The sequence below is a fragment of the Takifugu rubripes genome, chromosome 3, assembly GCF_901000725.2.
Source record: "Takifugu rubripes chromosome 3, fTakRub1.2, whole genome shotgun sequence".
Lineage (NCBI taxonomy): Eukaryota > Metazoa > Chordata > Actinopteri > Tetraodontiformes > Tetraodontidae > Takifugu > Takifugu rubripes.
This window is the reverse complement of record NC_042287.1, coordinates 6,102,187-6,122,627: the sequence shown is the minus strand read 5'-3', so window position 1 is coordinate 6,122,627 and position 20,441 is coordinate 6,102,187. Positions and strand designations below refer to the sequence as shown.

The following is a 20,441-nucleotide window of genomic DNA, read 5'->3' as shown; positions in this document are numbered from 1 at the left end:
CTGAGAATGTTTAACTCTGTTCCTCCTGCCAGTAGGACGTCCCCCTTTCAGCTTGATAGTGGTATCAAAACAAGACAAAAACATTAGCGAGCATCAAACTGGTAGCAAGAAAGGTGACCTGGGACATCGTTATCATTACTTTCCTCTCTGTCCAGACTGTTAATTTCAACTTTTGGACTATTTTTAGACATTTTTAAATACTTGTGCTTGAAGATTGAAGAAAAGCTACAAAAAAAACTGCAAAAGGACATTTAGTGCACAAGACAAGCAGATTGAGAGTGATTCATGTTGTTTTCACTCGGATGCAGGATGATGCCTTCAGGGTCCCTGGAGAGTATGCTTGTTTATAGAACTGATATAGTTTGTGTGCCTCAGGAGAGACCGGCAGATGATATCAGGAGTTATTTATAACTGCAACTACTGTACGTAGGACCCTGAGCAACATCAATCAAAGAGGGAACGAAGGCATCGTTCAACGTGTTATTTGGACCGAGAGAAATCGGGACCATTAAAACTGTCGCACACATGCGGATCAAGCGTGTGTTGTGACTGCATGTCCAATTTGGGTCAAAGCCAGAAGCTGTTCAGAATGTCAGGAATGAAAAAAAAGGAAATGCAGAATGAGGCAGAAAGGCAAAAAAAACAATGACAAGATACCTTTTTAAAAGAGAACTTTTTTTCTTTGTGTTCTTAACCGCTTTATCCCTTTCACGGTCATGGGGAGGGGACACAATGGGCAGAGGCAGGTCCTCCCCAGGGCCACCAGTTCATCACAGGGGTCTATGTGAGCATTTGTGGGTACCTTGCTCAAGGGTACTTCGGCGGTACTCTGATGGTGTCCTGGCACCTCCCCCTACTACCAAAACACCTTCAATGCTTTTGTCTGACCCGGGGCTTCAACTGAGAACCGCTTCTCAGCCCAGTTCCCAACAGACTGAATTACCACCGCCCCAAAAAAGAGAAAATCGCAGTAAAAAATGGATGGATGGAACTATTTTGATCATACTGCCCCAAGTGGTCAGGGACTGGAATCGTAAAAGAGATCCTCCTTTTCCGACGCAAACAAAGACTTCAAAGGTTCTGGGAAGTGTTATTTTTAATGGCCACACACAGAGGGGGCTGTTGCCAGTTGTGGTCCAGTATGGTTCTTGTCTAATATGGCATGGTTATTGTGTTTCTATTACATTTAAGTCGTAGTGACAACCGATCTGTACCAGACCCGACTACAACCCCCACCCCCCAGACATTTTCTGTTACCCGAGTCATCAGCTGCTACTCTGCAGCAAAATATGCTGGCAGTTATTTTAATGCCTAGATCAGGACCTCGGAGGATTGTGGTCCCTGTTGGACTGGTTTCCCCACCTCTGCCCTGTCAGTATGCACACGGCCACTAGATGGCGACTCGTTTTTGAAAAGTAACTAGGCGGGATTGAGCCTCTTCAGTGTCCACTTGTCTTTACAGGAGCGTAAATATGAATTGTCAGTTTGTAAAAAACGGGACAATTAAAAAGACACATTTAAAGAGGGGCTCAGAGGAAACAGATAGGTCTCTACCTGTCTCAGAGAGGTAGAGGGCGTGTACAGATGAGTCACGTGTAGGCATTGGTCAGGGTGGAACACACACACACACACACACACACACACACACACACACACACACACACACACACACACACACACACACACACACACACACACACAGATGACAGTAAGTGGAACAGTAGGACAAACAAGATCATGTGAGGAGGGTAACGGAATGACGATACACCGGAAGCTTGTTTCATGGTAACAAGGTCTGACTTTTAGAGCTGGATCAGCTAATTTACTTCCTCATTTCACAGGCTGGATTCTTCAGCTAGATGCTCGAAGTTTAGTCCAACAGTATCAACTGATCACAACAGTTTTATTGTGGGGTTGCTCACAACACTCTCCTCCTATATCTCCTCCTATGCTGGATAATTGTTTTTCCTCATTGCCGTCATCTGGTAAAATATCTGATCATCCCAGATTTCCTTCAGCCGTTAACAATTGTGACATTTTAGCAGGTTGGTAAACGGCAATGACAATACGTACATGTGGGTTATATAATATGACAAGAAGTTTGCTACTGGTTCACAAGATACGTGGTTTTGTTCATAGGAAATATGTAGATATGTAGTTTTCTAACAAATTCAATCTCAGTATATTGATGACTGTATAAATGCAGGGTAAGTAAACAGAACAAGATGGGATTGCACATGTGAGGCACAGACTAAAAAATAATTCAACATTTCTTCTAAATTTGAATAAAGTAACAGATAATAGGCGGTGTTAGCTCAGTCTGTAGGGAGTTGAGAAGCGGACGGTTCTCGCCGAGGTACCTTTCAGCAAGGTACTGAACCCAGAAATTCTCACACAGGGCCCGGTGATGAACTGGCGACTCCTCCAGCCGTAACTGATCTGACATGTGTTAGCTGTTGACACAGGGCTTGTGCACGAGCAGCTTCATATTTATGCAACAATCTGAGCTTGGAGTGAAACGTGGAAACCAATTAAAGAGAATAACTCAGCTCTGGGTGTGTAGTGAGGGTGGGGAGCTGTGAAATACACACACACACACACACACACACACACACACACACACACACACACACACACACACACACATTGTTTTAGCAGGTCCTGGCGAATGACTGAATGAGGCCGTTGTTCGACTGTGTCAAGCACGTGCGGCTGTAATCGCCGACGTCAGAAAGATTATCAGGATTTCTGCCCTCAGTCCACCTGTCGTCATGCCAACGCGACACTGATTGTGTTGCGCACTTTCCCGTCTTTCCAAAATTTTGACAATTGCTCATCTCTGACTTCACACTCATGGTGTGAGCCGAGTGTAAAGTGGCGCCTCGCCGCGACAACCAGCACGTTCCCACCAGACACGGCTTGAAACGGCGCTGGGTCATTGTGATTTAGCTCCCACCGAACTGCCCGGATATTGTGTCTGTTGCCATTTGGTGAGTTGTCCTTTAGCGGTTTAGCATCCGAAACATGCCGGGCCTTTTCAGACGGGACAGCATGTCAGTGTTGTGATGCTGATGGACCCGTGAAGGCAGCGCGGCGACACATTAGGCTAGCTCCGTTCTAGGATGCAAACTACCGGGAATTTGATAGACTTTAAATTTGGTGAAAGGAAAACTGAACAAGCAAACACGCATACCGGCTGATTCGCTGGCATGGAAACTACAGGCACAAGCGTGAAGGACAAACAATGCATGCATAAGTACAAGTCGTTAGACAGAATTAAACCTGCACCTCTGTATTAAGCATCCTGTTGACGACTCGGGCTCATTTGGTCACACACTAACATTAAATGCCAACTCCTAATTTATTCAGTAATCTTGAGTTGCAAAAATTTGCATCTTTGCCACTCATCAATAATATTTACTACTAAATTAGATAATTAACAAGTGCATCTGAGTCTTGAGGAGCCAGCCCCTCTAAAGAAAACCTCCACAGCTATCAGCACACAGTGCGAAACTCAGGAATTCCGGGTCCAAGTCCAACAACAGCCCACCCTGACGTGCTGGAACCTCAGGCGGTGGATGCTGTCTTGGGTTAGCTAGCTAGCGAAAGCTGACTTTCCACATTTGCTGGTTCTGTTTTATTCAGTTCTCCTCGGTTCTGCAGTTAAATTTAAACGACTAAACCGCCGACCGATAAGAAAGTTCCACTTTCGCGAACGTTTCTGTTCACTCTTTTGTGACTGACCTCGGACGCAACCGTCTTCTTGAAGACAAAAATGGATACATCACCAAAGTACCGCTCCTCAAATATTCATCAGTCGGTAACTTTTGCCGTGCGCTAAAAAAGACCTCACTTGAAAGGAGCGAGACGAGATGATGAGATTCAAAGGTAGGATTTAATGACAGAGTGACTCATGGTTCCGTATTTAGAAAGAAAGGAGGGGAGCAGCAGTGGGAGGAGAACCAAGCTCTTAATGGACCGATGGTTTCGCTCCTGCACTCCAAGACATCTCACTACAATTAATAATACAACGCTTCTGCCTCCTTTCCTCCCACTCCTTCTTCCTCTTCCTCTTCTGACCGCCCTCCTCTTCTCCATCTGTTCCTTTCATCTTGTTCTCCCTGCTTTCCCTTTCATCTTCCCTCTCCTCTCTCTCTCCCCTGTCCAGACTGTCTCAGGTGGGATTCAAACTGACAACCTTCTGATCACTGTCCTGCTTTGAGTGTAAAAATATCATCTCTCTCCTGTAAGATGGGTTCATTTCTCTTTTATTTTTTAATTAGGCATAAACTGGCTGACCATGTTCTCTCTCTCTTGATGTCTCTCGACCTTTTTAAAACTCCAAACAGGTCGAGGAAAATCTGAAGATCGGCAACTTTAGCGCTTTTGACTTTGCATTTTTAGGTTCTGGAGCAAAGAATAATTGATACTTGAGCCTCTGGACTGATGTTTTGGTGGCATGTCTTGACTTGTGACAGTCCAACCTTTGAGTATCTGAAGATGAGGCGCAGAGGAGGAGCGTTGACTTCGTCTCACTGGGTTTAGTCAGCCGGGAGGTGCAGTTATTGAGACTTTTCTCACAAAAGCTGAAACATTTTATGTACAGAAAGTCAAACTTCACATTTATACATGCTCTTTCTCCCTCTGTGCACCCCCTCCTCCACCCTTCCATTTGCCTTTATCCATTTTCATCCCCTCATCCCTGAATTTATTCCGTGGGTGGATGAGCGACACTCAATATACATAAGGAGCACCGTTTGCTTTGCATCGTAAAATGATGATCTTGCAGCATCTTTTGAAACAAAATGTGTTGCCAGTTTGGAATGTGGCCCTTAGAAAATGTCAATACTGACAATGTAATTGATTTTTTATCGGTCTGTGTAATACGGATCAATCTGCCACTTTTCCTATGGCTGACTGTTGAATTGGGCTCACTTCTTTCTGTAAATCTGCACTGAATTAAGACGTACTTTACTTTAAGGCTTACTTTAAGATGTTGAGTTCGCCATAAGAACATACTGACATAGCAAATGGTTAAAGGTAATGGTATTTATTGTTTAAAACGGAAGATCTAAATTCAACATATTTTAGTCAGACAGAACAACTCTTGTGTAAAAATCCATCTTGCCCCGCCCCTGACACACCCACTCTGGCCTGATTGGTCACCGCCTCTGATCCCGCAGTAAACCAGGAAACGGAACCACGGGTTTTAAAGCACAGCACAACACAATTTCAGAACCCGTTCAGCATACTGACACTCCAAAAGAGTGAAAACACACCTCTTTTTTATTCTCACGATAACAAATATTTGAATAATAAGCATGTGTGCAACGTCCTGCAGACTCGTTACAGAGACGCTCTGACGGCAGCTCTCCCTCATTCTGAGGCTGACGTTGAGAGGAAACAGGCTGCTCTGATAAATGTTTCAGGAGTTCAGGTGAGGACTCCATCCAGAAATAGTTCCTGTTAGATCTCTGCAAGCATGAACCTGACAAGAGCACCAATTTTTCAGAGGTTTTTGGACCCTGGCATGATTGGTCGTGTTATTTTCCCACTTGTCTGTAGAAGTTTAGTTGGTTTGAAGAGAAACAGAAAAAAACACCCCTACAGGGACCAGTAGATGCCCCCCCCCCCCCCCCCCCCCCCACCGTTTGAAAGCCTGTTCACGGCACACAGGGACGTACAATAACACAAAATGAGCAAGATAGAACAAAAAAGGGAAAGTTTACAGTTGCTTGAACATGAGGCAACAAATCAATATTTTCAGGTGCAAGAAGTGCGGCTCTGAAGAAAGAAGCCGACAACTGGGGGAGCTTCTGCAAAGTTTACGTGTTTTCCTGTCCTACTTTCACTGCTCGCTCCACCATGCTGCCTTTAAATGGGTCAGTGAGAAGAGCTGCTCCCTCCCTCCGGCTACACAGCTGATCAGTGGCACACCTCGCACACACACACACAAACACACACACACACACACACACACATCTTTGTACTTTTATCTTTGTCAGGACTTACACAGATAGGGTGCATTCCCCAGCTCTATTCCCCAGCTCTATCCATCCCAAATGACCCTGAACCTAACCTGATGTTACAAATGAAAGAGTCATTTGCCGAACAACGAGCAGGGTTTTCAACTTGAAATGGACTTTTCAGTGGCTGGTTCTGCATATTCGTGTCATAAAAGTGTTGTGGGACGAGTGGTGTCACCAGGTGTCACAGCAGCAAAGGGATGTTTCAGCACATGGAAGCCTTTGGGCCCGGCTGAGGGGAAGAACAAAACACTGCTATTAGAGGAGAGTCTGGTGCTGAGAGAGGTTCCACAGTACCGACCAGGGCCGTCTGAAGTTGTTACAGCTGACTGGGGTCTGACAGAAGAGCCAGAGCAGCAGCTTTAGCTGTGCTTCCATGTTTACTTTCAACTTTGTCGCATCATGTTTAATGTAAGAGTGAATCCGTTTTGTTCAAACTTTTAATTCAGGATATCTTCTGTGGTCTGGTGTCAACATTTTGTTAAATTACATGGAAGTCTGCCGGCGATCACGTCTGAGGCCTGCTGATCATCTTCTAAAACAGCTTTTTCCTGTTTGTAAATGAAAATCTAATTCCGAATGCAGCAGTGGCCAAGTGTTGTTCAGCTATCACCCGGCTCTTCAACACAACCCTCCTGTCTCATGGCTGAGACTTGCAGTCAATTCAATTTGTCTCTCTTTATATAGTGTCATATCCAGTAAAAAAATGTCTTGGCACTTCACAGAAACCCAGAGCCTGACCCCTAACAAGCAACAAAACTACACTTTAACAGGAAGAAACCTTGAGCAGGACCAGGCTCATAACAGGGGACCCTCCTGCTGATGGGTGGCTGGGTAAAACATGTTGACTTCTGACAGGCCAGCTCGTGGCTATTTTCCAGACAAAAGCTGCCCCGACACATCCCATAATGTACAGTTGTCTTTCACAGAATTAATCTGAAATAATGAAACATGTTGCAGTCGGATGCTGGATTGCAACCTGTGCACTTGTGTTGCAGAGACACAGGAAAATGAAATGAAAACACCTTGGTTAGCTTTTTAACATGTTGCTAACATGCTGGATTAGCTCATCATATGAAACAATATTTAATAAATCGAGAATCTAAGTGCTGTTTTTCTGAAACACTGGGATGTTGCTCACGCTGTAGAAGCAGACTGAGATAATGTGAACGTGACTTGACGTGGATTCTTATTTGGCGACTGTCTATTCTCGCCCTAAAACACTGGAAAGTTGTAAAAGTGGAGCCTTCAGGAAATGTAGAGGTTGCACCTTGGTTGAGGAACAAACGGAGCGAAGGGAAATCGAGACAAGACGCCAAGAAAAGACACAGAAAACATCCTTCAAACAAGAGTGGACATAAAAACACTGCCGCTTCCGCTGAGCTAAAGCACCAGAGCCTAGAAACCCCAACAAAATAAGCAGAGAAAACATGACAACGCACGAGAAACAACACTAGTATCGACTTCCCCATATTCACACACGCTCACGCACACACGAGAGCCGTGACTCAGGTCGATTGTTCAGTAAAAGGCTGAGTGACGCACGTTTCATTTCTGTCTTCCTCCTCCTTTTGTCCTCCACGGTTACCATCACTCTCGGTTTCTGGGCCAACCGGTGGGACGGTGATGCGTGTCGGGACTGACTCAGGCCGACGGAACGCTGTCATTCACAACATTTCCATTCACCGCGTCCAGCCGCACCTTTCTCTTCAAAGAGACACAAAAGCAGCAGCTGCCGAATGATGAAATCCCTCCTTTCCACTTTGAGGGAAATTATGTAGATTTTTTATTTTATAATGGCAGATATCATTCATGCCCTCACCCAGCGGGGCGTATTTAAGACTGTAATTAAAACATAACAGCATGTCCTAAAAGGAGACGTTATCTGGTCACTGGGTTCAGGTTTTGACAGTGAAAACACTTCCGTTACGACTCTAATGAACGCTGTCGCATCATTCTCACACGGTTCTGTAGCTCACATCGTTACGATCACAACATCTTCCGTGGTTGCCATGGCAAATGGTAGCGTTCCTCCCGCCACGCTGTCGCTTCCTGCGCGTGCGGCTGCCCATCGTCAGCGCTGGCAGCGAAGCAGAGGCTGCAAGTTCGAATCCAAACAAGTGTTTAAGATGGACGTGCTGGGCCAATGTAATGAGTGATATGCTAATGACTGTTGCTTGTTAGACAGAAGAAGAAAAAGAGAAGGAAGCTTTGTTTCACAATCAAATCCCATAATAAGCCTAGAATAAACTGGGAGTTGATGCTGCTCCTAAATTCACATCCTGCTTCAACAAGTCTTTTGGCCCGCCGTGCTAAACGGCATTGATTCACCTCTGCGCTCGGCCGCCTGCCTGATCAGCAGCGTGCGGCGTCGCTCGTTAGCTTTAGTGCAGGATGAGACGAAAGGCAATTGTTCCTTTGAGATTCCCCTGCTGCAAATGTCACCATTAAATGCATTTAAAATTGTGTTTGCCTGAGCAGAAGGTCAAAAACCCATGATGTGAAGGAACAGCGGAGGAAAAGGAAGTTTCAATGAAGCGGCTCAGAGCGCAGCAGGAAGAACGGCAGGAACAATGCACACTGAAACAGAACCAGAGCACAGAACATTTGGTATGAAAACGCATCTCACAGCAATACAGCAGGTCGGTCGGTGGAGCAGTCAGCGTAGGTGTGGGTGGGTGGGGGTGGGGGGGGGTGGGGGGGGCTTTTATAACGAATTAGGCAAGTCTGATGGGATGCAGAAAGATAGTTATTGAGCCTGGCTGTTCTGCTCTGTAACCTGCGGAACCTCCTTCTACAGTCCGTATGGGGGGTCGGAGGGGTCCTGAATGGGAGGAAGTGAAGTCCCAGTGATGTTCTCTGCTGTCCCCCCCCCCCCCCCCCCCCCCCCCCCCCCCCCCCCCCCCCCCCCCCTCTGTAGAAACCTCCCATCAGAGGTGACACAGACCCCTGGAGACGGAGCTGCTCAGTATTCTCTCTTTAGAAGGTGGTTAGAATGGCAGCAGGCAGGTGAACTCCCCTCAGCCGGGGCAGAACGTCTTGGGCCCTTTTTCCAAGGGTTCCAGTATGTTTAGACCAGCTTAGAGAGTCCGTTACCCTCCCCCCCAGGAACTGGGTGGTGCTGACAATCTCTTCTTCCTGAATTCCAACATGATCTCTTTTGTTTTTGCAACATTCATGATCATGTTGTTGGGAGCACCGAGGGAGGAGGTTGTGTTGTTTTTGGGTACCGCGATGATTGTGGCCATCTTGAAACAGGCTGGTTCCACAGGCCGGCGTAGCGAAGTGTTGAGCACGTCTCCAGCCAGTCAGTCAAACACATTCCTTCAGCACCTTTCCTGGTATGTTGAACATTCCTCGGGGTTCTCCGGGCCTCAGCTGGGCCCAGGCAGAGTGGCTGCTCATCTGGGCGAGGAACACTTTTGTTTCCCCCAAGGTGTTGTTTTGTGCCTCAAACCTCCCAGAACATTAGCTCAGTTTGTTGAGGAAGCTGTTATGGCTCTCGCAGGAGGGAGGTGGGGGGTGTTTGTGGGGTCGGGGAAAAATGTCCTGCTCTTTTTGACCCTGAGTTGCACTGCGAGCCTTACAGCCCGGTTCAGGTTGGCTCTAGCTCTTTTCAGCGCCCCCACCGGCTACAGATTTGCCGCTCTGGTCATCCAGGGTTTCTCACTGGCCCGCTTGGACATGTATCTGACCACACTAATGTCCTTCAGGCCAAGCCCCCACCTGCTACACATTGTTCCCCCCCCCTGATTATCAGAGGCTTATATGCAGGAATTAGCATCACAGAGAGATGGTCTGAGAAGCCAAGGTGGGGGTGGCGGTGCTGCCTCGAATGCCTCTTTGATGTTGGTGTAGGTATTCTCACCTCTTGTGGCAAAATCCACATACTGCTGGAAGTGAGGAAACTGGGATTTCATATTGGCCTGATTGAAGTCCCCTGCCACCCCCATGTCACTGATGGGGCGGTAGAGGCCACTCAGGGCTCCTCTGATGTTGGCACTGGGGGTCGCTGTTTAACGGTCAGTAGCTCGACACCAGCTGTTGCACCAGTTGTTATTACCAGTTGTTATATATACCCCGCTGCTTCTGTCCAGCCTCAATATTATTAGCTCCTCCATGCTAACAGCATCATCCGGTACATACAGATTCAGCCAGGTCTCCATGAGACTCCTGTCTAGTAGTATTAGAGGGTCTGGTCTGTTCTCAAGGGAGCAAAAGTTGGAGAGCAGGAGGGAGGGAAGAGCCACTCTGAATGGGTTAGCTTTTAGCTTAGCTATTAGCCCCACTTTTGGAGGACGGAGGAACTAGAATGAACTGGAATGAATTAACTAGAGAGAGACTGACAGATCTGGTCAGAGGTCTGGTTACCTGCTAGTGAAGGATGGAGGGATCAGACAGGAGGGATACTTCTACTCCCCCGCGCTGCTCTCTGAATGGACGAGTCCCAGGTGGACCGCGCCAGTCTGTCGGAACTTTGGAGACTTTGTTTTTTTTTAAAAATCTGTGCTGTCTGTCATCCCTTCAAGACTGAAGCTAGATGTGTTTCTGCTCCATTAGCTCCTTCATTCATGCCTTCCCCTCCTGCTTCCAGCTGTTCTCCTCTGCCTACTCAGACTTTCACTCCTTTCTTCAGCTCCTTCACTTCTCTTTTGTCTGTGCTTTATTGAAATAAGGGTGCTAATACGGTTGGTTTTGAAAATTTAATGACTATTTCCAGTAATTCACTTCAAGATTATAATTTTCTAAATGAGAAAGTTTCTTTTTTCCAGGATTTAACTGTCAGAATTAAAAGCGGGAAATTATGAATGATTCCAACTGAGGGAGGAAACAGAAAACATCCTACTCTATAAAAAGATATACTCTGATTCAAATGTAAACACATATATGGCGATGTAACCTGTAAGAGTTATTTTAGCAGAGCAAAGAAAGAGCAATGGATGAGAGAATCTCATCAATTAGCATAAATCCACTAATAAACCATGTAAGTTGTGTAAAATAGATCATTTTCCCCCAAATGTCACAAGACTAAAGGCACATTTTGCTGCATTAGTGCTCCCACACTACCCAGGTTAAGGTTTGGTGTTAACAGAGGGACGCTGGGATTCCAGAGCCACTGAGAACTTAAGTTGTCAGCTGCTACTGCAGCATATAAATAACTAGCTTTCACCAGCCCCAGGTATGGATACAACTGCTAATGTTGCATTTAATAAGAAATCAGAAGCACAACTCTTTAATTACCTGTAAATAACTGTTCCTAGTTGTGAGTGTGTGATTGAGTGTGTGTGTGATGGACTGTTGGCCCGTCCAGGGGTGTATCAGACTCTGGTACCACCCTGTGACCCTGCTCAGGCTGGCTGGGGAGTACAGGACAGCCATGGCACCTTCTGCATACACCTCCTCCGTGATTCCATGGGGATTTAATACTTATCAAATGTGCACAATATCTTTAGAAACAATAAAAAAAAGCTTGTTATTTGCCTTTAACGTCAGCACCAGTGTGGTGGCTGAAGTAAAATGATGATAAACAGAGCTATTTATAGGCACAGGAAAGCAAAAAGGAACAAGAAGCAAATGGAGGGATGAATCCAGACTTACTGAGCAGATACTGCGCGGCTGCTTTGAACCACTCAGGGAAGCGCGCGCGCACGAATGCACGCTCACACACGTGCGCACCCCCACAAGCTCCGATAAATAGTATCTCTGTATAATTCAGGCGTGGGCGGTTGAATTAGGTCTGTCACTGGCATGTTAGTCATCTGCTGCGCTCAATGGGAGGCATGATAGTGGCGCGTGCACGTGGAAGCGTGCACACGCACGTTTCCCCCCACTGTGTCCATGCCCTGACTCACAATGGCGTGGAGTGTACGAGTGCACACGCTCTGGCTTTATCTTGCAGAGATAAATCTCGGCTCCAGCGCCACTCGTGGCGTGATGGAAGGAAGGAGAGCAAGGATAAAGGGGGAACGGGAAAAAGACAGGAAGAAACGTTGGCGTTCACGTAAAGTAGTTATTCAACACGCCTGCAGGCACCTATGCACACGCAGGCGCACACGTCTGTTGCATTAATGGTGACAAAGCTGTGCAATCACAGTCTTTACAGAAGGGAGAGGGTGAGCACGCGTGCACCAAGAGTGATGGATGGCTGAAGGAGAGCGAGATAGAAACCAGCACAAAGGTTAGGATTGGACTGTACCATCAGATGCACAGTGGGGGTGCGACTCGGGTGTAAAGTCCATCACTGGTGTGGATGTGAAGTTCCATCAGTGTAAAAACAAGACAAATTTTGCACTTTAATAATACTTACTTAACAATAATTACAATAATCGAAAATGCAACGGATGCCAAGGGTTCCCTTGAGAGCTCCCTATGTACTGGCCAAAGGGAGTGTGTGTAGAACTAGGAATCCAGTTTCATCTGCAGCTGTGTGGTTTGGAACCTTCTGAACCTCTCTGGATGTGTAGTGTTATTATCACTCTCTCCATCTCTCTCTCTAGTTCCTCCCTCTATTTCATGAAAGTACATAGCATTTCATAGTAAAAGTCATCACAAGGTGCTACACCGTTTTCCTCCAACATGTGTGGTAATGTAATCTATATTAAAAGAGTCTTCTGTCCCCATCGAGGTTACCCTCCGTCCCCCTGCTGGCCGGCGGTGGTCACTGCACTCTTGTGTTGCCTCTGTCCGTGGTGCTGATCTCAGCCCGGCGTTTGGATTTCTCTCCGTCTTGTGTTTTCTTTGTTTTTTACCTACGTTTTTTCTTTGCTTATTGATAGAATTTATAGTTGTTTATAGATTTTTAAACTTAATCGAAGCAAAGTGAAAGCTCAGAATGGTGATACCAACCAGATAATTGTCCATCTAAGTCTTAATAATAGTCTGGTCGAGATTTACTTTGGTGTGTTCGACCCTGCCCACTGCAAAATGTCCACATGTTAAACACACTCTGGTCATTTTAGAGTATCACAGCGTTTGATGATGGGGTCTTGGTACAGAAAACCTTTTAAAAGAAAAAGGCTCCGCAGGAGTTTGAGTGCAGCCATCAGCTTTGCACTGTATTTGTTAGGAATCATTATATAACATTTTACTCACAGTTCTAGTTCTCTCCGTGCCTGTGTTGGCCACAACCATCTCCACAAACACATGCAGCATTTTAAGCTAATTTATGGTATCAGTAGTACTGCGAAGAGGTTGAGTTTATCTCCCATGTGACACGTGCTGGATCATTTCCACCAAACCAGCAGAATGAGAAATAAGCCAGGATGCTTTTACTTTTTACAGTATTAGTGGGGGGGGGGAACGCCACAGTAATCAACGATATGCTGTTTCACCTTCAAAAAACACGAATTCTTCTTTCTCTGACACACAGTAATGGCTTGCTGCTCTCCACTATTATTGCTTTACGATGTGTTTTGCTCGATTGAATCCAAATTTCTCGCCACCGTACGAGATCTGCAGGTGCAACGTCTGTCAGGCCTCTGTGATAATTTGATACAGTCCAGGTCCCCTAATCCCATCTCCACAGTGGGAGTATTATTGTCAAGTAACCCGCTATTGGGACTTTTATGTATTCTGATCAATAAAATTGATTTCACTCATACGCGCGTGCATGCATGTGTATGTGTGTGTGTGTTTGTGTGTGTGCGTCTTCTTGTTCTTGAGTATGGGAATACGCCCGGTCCTCACAACTTCAAAGTTCTATTTTAGGGCATGTTTAGGACGTGGCTTTAAGGTTGAGGTTAACATTGAGTTTAGGTCAGGTTCAGGGTGTTAGTTGGGCTGGTTAAAGTTAGGAGCTGTAGAATGCATTATGTATATGAAAGTCCTCACAAAGATAGAAGTACAAGGATGTGTATTTGTGTGTTTGTGTTACCCTCTTCACATGATCTTTTTTGTCCTACTGTTCCACTTACTGTCATCTGTGCATGTGTGTGTGTGCTTGTGTGTGTGTGTGTGTGTGTGTGTGTGTGAGTGTGTGTGTGTGTGTGTGTGTGTGTGAGTGTGTGTGTGTGTGTGTGGGTGGGTGTGCTTGCTGCATGTGTTTTGAAAGGCTGAGCAGCAGCTGCAGGATCAACCTGCTCACCGCAGCCCTGGTTTGTCGTCTCCGGGCAGTGATGACACGCTCTCCATCTCTGCCACTCAGACATAGGTATCGATTATGTGTCGCCGTCAGTGTTCTCCCTCCGTCATCTTTTTATGATTGACAGCAGAACAGAAAACTGGCGGCCCAACAGACTCGAACATTTTATGAGAAATGATCTGTTGGGGCGTTTGTCCTTTAATCTGAAGGGCTGAAGTATGGGGGTGGGGGGGTAACACAATCAATAGCCAGCAGGCATTATTCATGCACACGGTGATAATAGAAAAGAGTAATCAATAAAAAAGAGAGAAGAGAACAAGACTGCAGCATCTGGAGCCAAAACCCTGATGAGAAACATGTGTCTCCAGCACAAGAGTCCATGTTTCCACGTTTCCTTTCCTCACTAATGTCCACAGATATATATATATATAGGATATGCCGTTACCCCCCCAGGTAGATGAGGGCAGGGCGACGCCCAGTTTCGCTTTCACAGCCGCTCGCTCAAAAGACGACACAGTGGTTGGGTCCAAGTGTCAAACATCTCTGTTGTGGAGAGTCACTGATGTTCCTGCTGCACCCCCCCCCCCCCCCCCCCCCCCCCCCCCCACACACACACACGTACACACCCTCTCTCCAAAGCGTTTCTCAGCCAGAGCTGCCAGTGTCATGAGGCAGAACTAATTCACTGTACATTTTTTGGAATCTGCCTCTCTCATTTTTCTCCGTTCCTTTCTTTTTCTCCCCTCATCCCTCGCTCAGCTCTTTCTAATTCTCTAATACCCTTATCCCCTCTGCCTCTTTCTGTCACTGACATTTTGCCTGCATCCCGGTTCCCTGATTCATTCTTTCCCTCCTTTTTCCACCCGCTCAGCTGGAGTTATTCTACCATCTCTTCACACTCCCTCGTACTTTCCCTTCTTTTGTTCCGTCCTGATGAAAGTCACGTTACCTCCCTCTCTTTTCTGTTCCCTGACAGTTGGTGGACCGCTCCTCAAACATGATAAAAGCAGAACATACTGTATATGATATCATATATGCATTCTATTTTGGATCACCATTAAATGCAAGTTATGCTGGCCATTAATATGAAAACAGAAACAACATGAGGCATTTTTGATGCAGCTCAAGCAACTAGAAGGTCCTGGTTCTGAATTCCAGTTCGCAAACCCCCTGCAGCCGAGCCACTCCAGTTAGATCCTTGGAGCAGGCCCTTGTCACAGCTCTGAGGTCAGAGGTCAAACTTCATGGTGCAGTTGTATTTGGGACAAATAAAGTTCATAATTGTTTTGTTGCTTGAAGGTTTATTTTATTTTAACATCTGGCTGAGCCAAAGTTAGTGACTCCTCTCCGAGTCATCTCGGAATCAGTGCAGGCTGTACTTGACCTTTCCTGGTTCACTTTTTCCTTCAGCAACGTCAAATCTGGATTCTCACGAGTCCTTCCCTCTCTGCTCCAGATGGTCTCCCTCCCTGCATAAGTCTTCTCCTCATTTCCAGCCCACTCCCTCCCGGTTGCTCCCCCTCCCTCCAGCTCCCTCGCCTCCCTCTGTAAGAGCTCCGTCTCCTCTCCTCCGCTCGCTCTAAGCTCTCAGCTCAGCTCTCCTGCAGATTTGTTCCTCCGAGTTCCTTTCCAGTGTCTGTCTCTTCGTGTCTGTTTCCTCACCCTGAGGGATGAACCAGCAATCTCCTGCGCCCGTAATGCTCCCGTCCAAATCGTTGCCTTCAGCACTTCAAAGGCTGCAGGCTTCCTTAAAGTGCGATCAATTAAACCCTAATAATATCCAGCTAAATATAAGGTTCAAACCTGGATCGGAAGTGACGTGACAACTTCAATTAACTTGAATTTTGCTCAGAAAATGGATAAAAATACGACCTGCTAAAATTAGCCAGCTTGGAATTTGTTTTGTTTTATCATTTTTTATGAAGTGAAACCTTTATTTTAGGACCAGAAGTTCAAGTTGGGCCTATTGAATGAAAAATGAAAGACTTTGCAAGCTTCATGCATATTTCAGGCCAGCCGCTGCAGACAGCAGGCCGTGCTTGTCCCTTCCGCTGTACTCTGTCATTTGCCTTTTTTAAATGTGCATGAGCTGCCACATTAGCAGAGGCGCGGCCACACGCACAGTCAGCGCAAACAGAAACAGTTCCTGTACGGCCGTTCACTCGGTCCCTGAACTCCTCTCCGAACTCTTTTCATCAAAACTTGTTTGGACTCCTGGTTAGTTCATGGGTTTTATAATATGTCCAACAATTTTTGTTGCGTTTCTTTCTTTTTTTTCCCTTTTGATAAGCCAGCGACGCTGCACTGTTGCTCATTTTGAATTTAGGCCTGAAGGAGCTCCAGCAGCGAAGGACAAATGGACTTCCCACTGATGTGATTTGTTCCAGTGGTGAAACTGTAATTAAGCAGTTGTGGAACCGTCTCGATTGTTGTCATATTCCCCAGTGACCCCCAGCTGAGATAAGCAGCCTCTGCTCTGGTTTGCTGCTGGAGAGCTGCCACCTCATAAACCTGCAGCCCATGCACACACACACAGACACCCACACACACACAGATGTTTTCCATGGACTGTGCACGTGTGGAGACACTTATAAACACTTGCAACAAGGTTCCACCATGGTTCACTGGGTTTTAGCGCTGTCATGTTCTCCTGTCTCAGCATGTGTCAGCTGTCTTTTTAAAATTAGCTCTCATGACAGATTTGTGGGTCAAATAAACTTCTGCGCACCTTTGGTGTGGTTCCATGCCTGCTTGTCAGCCGTCTGGTCACTTTCTCTGCTTCAGATGGCTTCCAGTGCCACCGAGTAAGATTCCAAAACCTGTTGTCGGCATATTTATCAGTTTACAGGTGGGATGTAGCTGTTTTGAAGCAAAAATCCAAATTCTCCTAAATCTCTTGAAATGATAACTGAAATATTGAATGGCCTATGTTTAAAATTTTAACTTTTACATGCAGATATTTGCTGAGATGGTCCCACTCTTGGCATCAGCAGAAAACAGAGGTGGGTTGGCTCCATCTGTGGTTAGACAGGAGTGACACAAACATGTCCACGTGCTGTCCTTGGTAAAACAGCGGTAAGAACAGGTGCTGTTTGAAGCTCAGATTTTCCTCTTCTTCTAGTTTTCTGAGTATATCTGTCCATTACTTACTCACCTTGCAACCTCTTAAACCTAATCTCATAATTTATTCCAGGTTTCCTCTTTTAAACCATCAGTCTCTAAACTCTCCTCCATCGACTGTATGGCTCCTTAGTCTGCTCCCTCGCTTCCTTCACCTTTAATCCCATTAATCACCTCTGGATTTTCATTGCGGCTGTATTAGAGTTACAGTCATCACTCTGCATTCAGTGGTATTAATTCCCGCCTTTGCAAATCAGATTGTGTGCATCTCTCTACAATATAATAATGGCAAATGTTAGTGGACTGCAGACAGGATGGTGGTCTGATAACCTGACAACACTCTGGCGGCCTGAGTAAAGGAGCCATCTTCTCCAGAAAAATAAATTTGCCTAGTGACCAATCAAATTCCAGTTCAAATCAGCATTAAAGAGTTGTAGGAGACTCTGGGCTGAATCAAACCAGCACGTTTGCACTTATCTCTCCCCTTCTGGTTAGTCTTTGCCTCCCCCATCGTCCCTATAGCTGTGTGTGTGTGTGTGTGTGTGTGTGTGTGTGTGTGTGTGTGTGTGTGTGTGTGTGTGTGTGTGTGTGTGTGTGTGTGTGTGTGTGTGTCAGCCAACGTTAGGCTGCTCAAGCAGAACAGTGGAACTCTGGGTAAAAATAGCCTTCCCTCTGTTGGAGGGAGGGAAAGACGAAGAGAGGAAATGAGAAAGAAAAAGACTGGATGGAAATGTGTGAAAGAAAAAGGGCGTAAATTACCAAGACTACCAGCGATACACAGAGAAAGAACTCAATCGTGTTGATTACTGTTTCCTGACTGGGAGTACCTCATTCTTCGAGTGGTCCTCTAAGGTGCCTGATATTGCACTTCGATTGCTTTGCTTTTTTTATTTGGGATCGCTTTAACTTTCTACTGATTTATGTGTGTTCCAAAAAAGAAAGGGTTCCTACATCCGCCTGGCTCGTGATGATCAGTTTGTCCATCGCAGGCTCCTACTTGAGTTGTGTTTTCAATCCTGCTCAAATGCCTCGTTTTCAATTTTGAAAGACTTAACAGACCAAACGGGTGGATAAGAATGTTAGACACCATGATTCTGTCTACGTTGCTACCACAAATGGTCTTTATGCGGAATGTTCTATCATTCATTGATCTACCTCTCTTCAGTCGTTGCAGCCGTCGCTCACTTTCGGCTGCTTCTTTGATCATCCACAAGCAGAAGCCTGAAAATAGAAACCGTGTGTGCGAAGAGCGTGCGTTCGTGCGCCAGCGGTGTCGTCAGTCGGCCCTGCGGGGTGAGAACGGAGAGAAGCTGATGTGATGAAAGTTGGGCGTAGTGGTTAGAAGACGGCTGATGTGCGTGTCGTTTAATATTCGCGTGCTGGGAACAAATGATTTTACCCAGCTGCATCGGAGAGGGATCAAAACACCAGCATGCTGCACATCGCACATGAACTACCAATGGCTACAAAAATCAGGATTTTTGTTCTCTGGATTGTTGCAACCTGGTCTAAATAAAAATATAACAGCTTAAACAGTCTTTTATTGCCTTTGAACAGTAGAAACAAGCAATTTTTGCATATTAAAAAGGCCCATTCTGCATTTTCATGTCTGTGTTGCAGAAAAAGGAATGGTTGTGTTTGACCTGCCAAACCCAACGGCTGATGTCTGGAGGGGGTCTCGACGAGCCTCCCCTCCCTGTTCCTCATCCTTCCCCCAAACATCAAGCGATGGGCTCGCCCCGTCACCAGGCAACAACCGCTCAGCAAAGCCCCCTCCACAAACCCACCAGTCAGCAAGGTCAAAAACCAGCCCAGGCGCAGGTGCAGAAGCCGCCTATGGGAACAGACGGGAGCAGCCCGTTTGCTCCAACTGCTGCCAAACAGCAGGCCGACACCAAGACTGGGACGCCGGCGACGGCACCCGGACCTGCACCAACTACAGAGACTCAGAGGCCACCGAAACCAACAGAAGAGAAGATCAGAACCGAGCCTGAGAACCAAACCGCCAAAGAGAGCAAACCCACCCCGAAGAAAGGGGAGCAGATCATACCCATCAAGGATCTGAAGAAGTCCAGACACTATGATGTAAGTCAGATAGCTTTTTTGAAATATTGCATGTACAGAGGTGATCGTGTGGCTGGTCCAGACCAGGTGCTGCTTCTTCTTCACTTTTCCATCCAGCTTGATCAGCTTGCTTTGGTCAAACGCCACATGCCTTTGTTAAATGACAGGGTTCCTCCCAGAGCCAGAAACACCTCAGATTCTCTGCAGCTGAATGCAAAATTCCAGATCTATGTGGCCCAGATGTTAAAACTGATACTGAAGCAGATACCAAGCGTGTTTACATCTTTAAATCAACAATATGGGCCCAGATGCTGTACTCAGGGAGAAGCTTGCGGTTGTGTTTGTGAAAGACAGGACTGTCCTGTAATCCTTTGGTTCGGTCACAGACAAATTGGAGGATCTGTCTCGTTTACTTTTCGGATAATTACCTCTTTAAGTTCCACACATTTGCATCAGCGCCTCCCCGACTATTGTTCCCTCAAGCGATGCAGTGGAATTTTTGTGGGCGCTCTACTGTACATTGTTGAAGATTTATGACATACTGAGCTGGGGCTATGTGCTGATGAAGTGGTGAAGGCCTTATGAAAGCTGTCAGGAGAGCTGCTTTGACGTTAACGTGAGGAGACACTGTGGGAGCCAGAGCAGGATAGGGCGCCTTAATGGCTCTGTGGTCAGACACACCAGCCTGCCTTCACGGATCAACAATAACAGAGTCAGGAGGAAGTTTATTATCTATTATAAACTTTAAATATGGATGAAAAAAATCACCGGATGTGCTCCTTTAATTTGCATTGCTTTGATACATTAAAAGTTGAAGTCAGTATTTTTAGAGCATGTACGGATTGATCCAAATAGATGTGGAGGATAAGATCATTGTTTTGGGCCGCACAGTGATGGTCTTCTCCTGGCAAAGTCAATAAAGCTATTTTTCTGTTTCTGTTTGTGTTTTCAATGCAAACCACACATCTCCTGAGCGTTTCCTCCATTTTCTCTGCTGCTGCGGGCTATTAGAGAATCATTTTATTTAACAGGAAGCAGCAAGTTTGTAGCAGATTGAGCTGTGATTCAATTTTTCAAGCAGCATTTTGAGCTTTAAAGTATAATCAAGAATGTTGCGTATAATGTCGTGTGCTGAGGTTTTAAATCCTCAA

At 46.0% G+C, this 20,441-nt stretch overlaps 1 protein-coding gene across 1 annotated transcript in view; it reads left to right on the top strand.

The window, feature by feature from the left end:
• bsna (bassoon presynaptic cytomatrix protein a) overlaps positions 1-20,441 on the top strand; it is an 82,313-nt gene that overhangs the window by 33,492 nt on the left and 28,380 nt on the right. Inside the window, exon 4 of the mRNA XM_029833906.1 lies at positions 18,847-19,311. Coding sequence (XP_029689766.1) covers positions 18,847-19,311 — 465 coding nt within the window. The remainder of the gene's footprint in view (positions 1-18,846; positions 19,312-20,441) is intronic.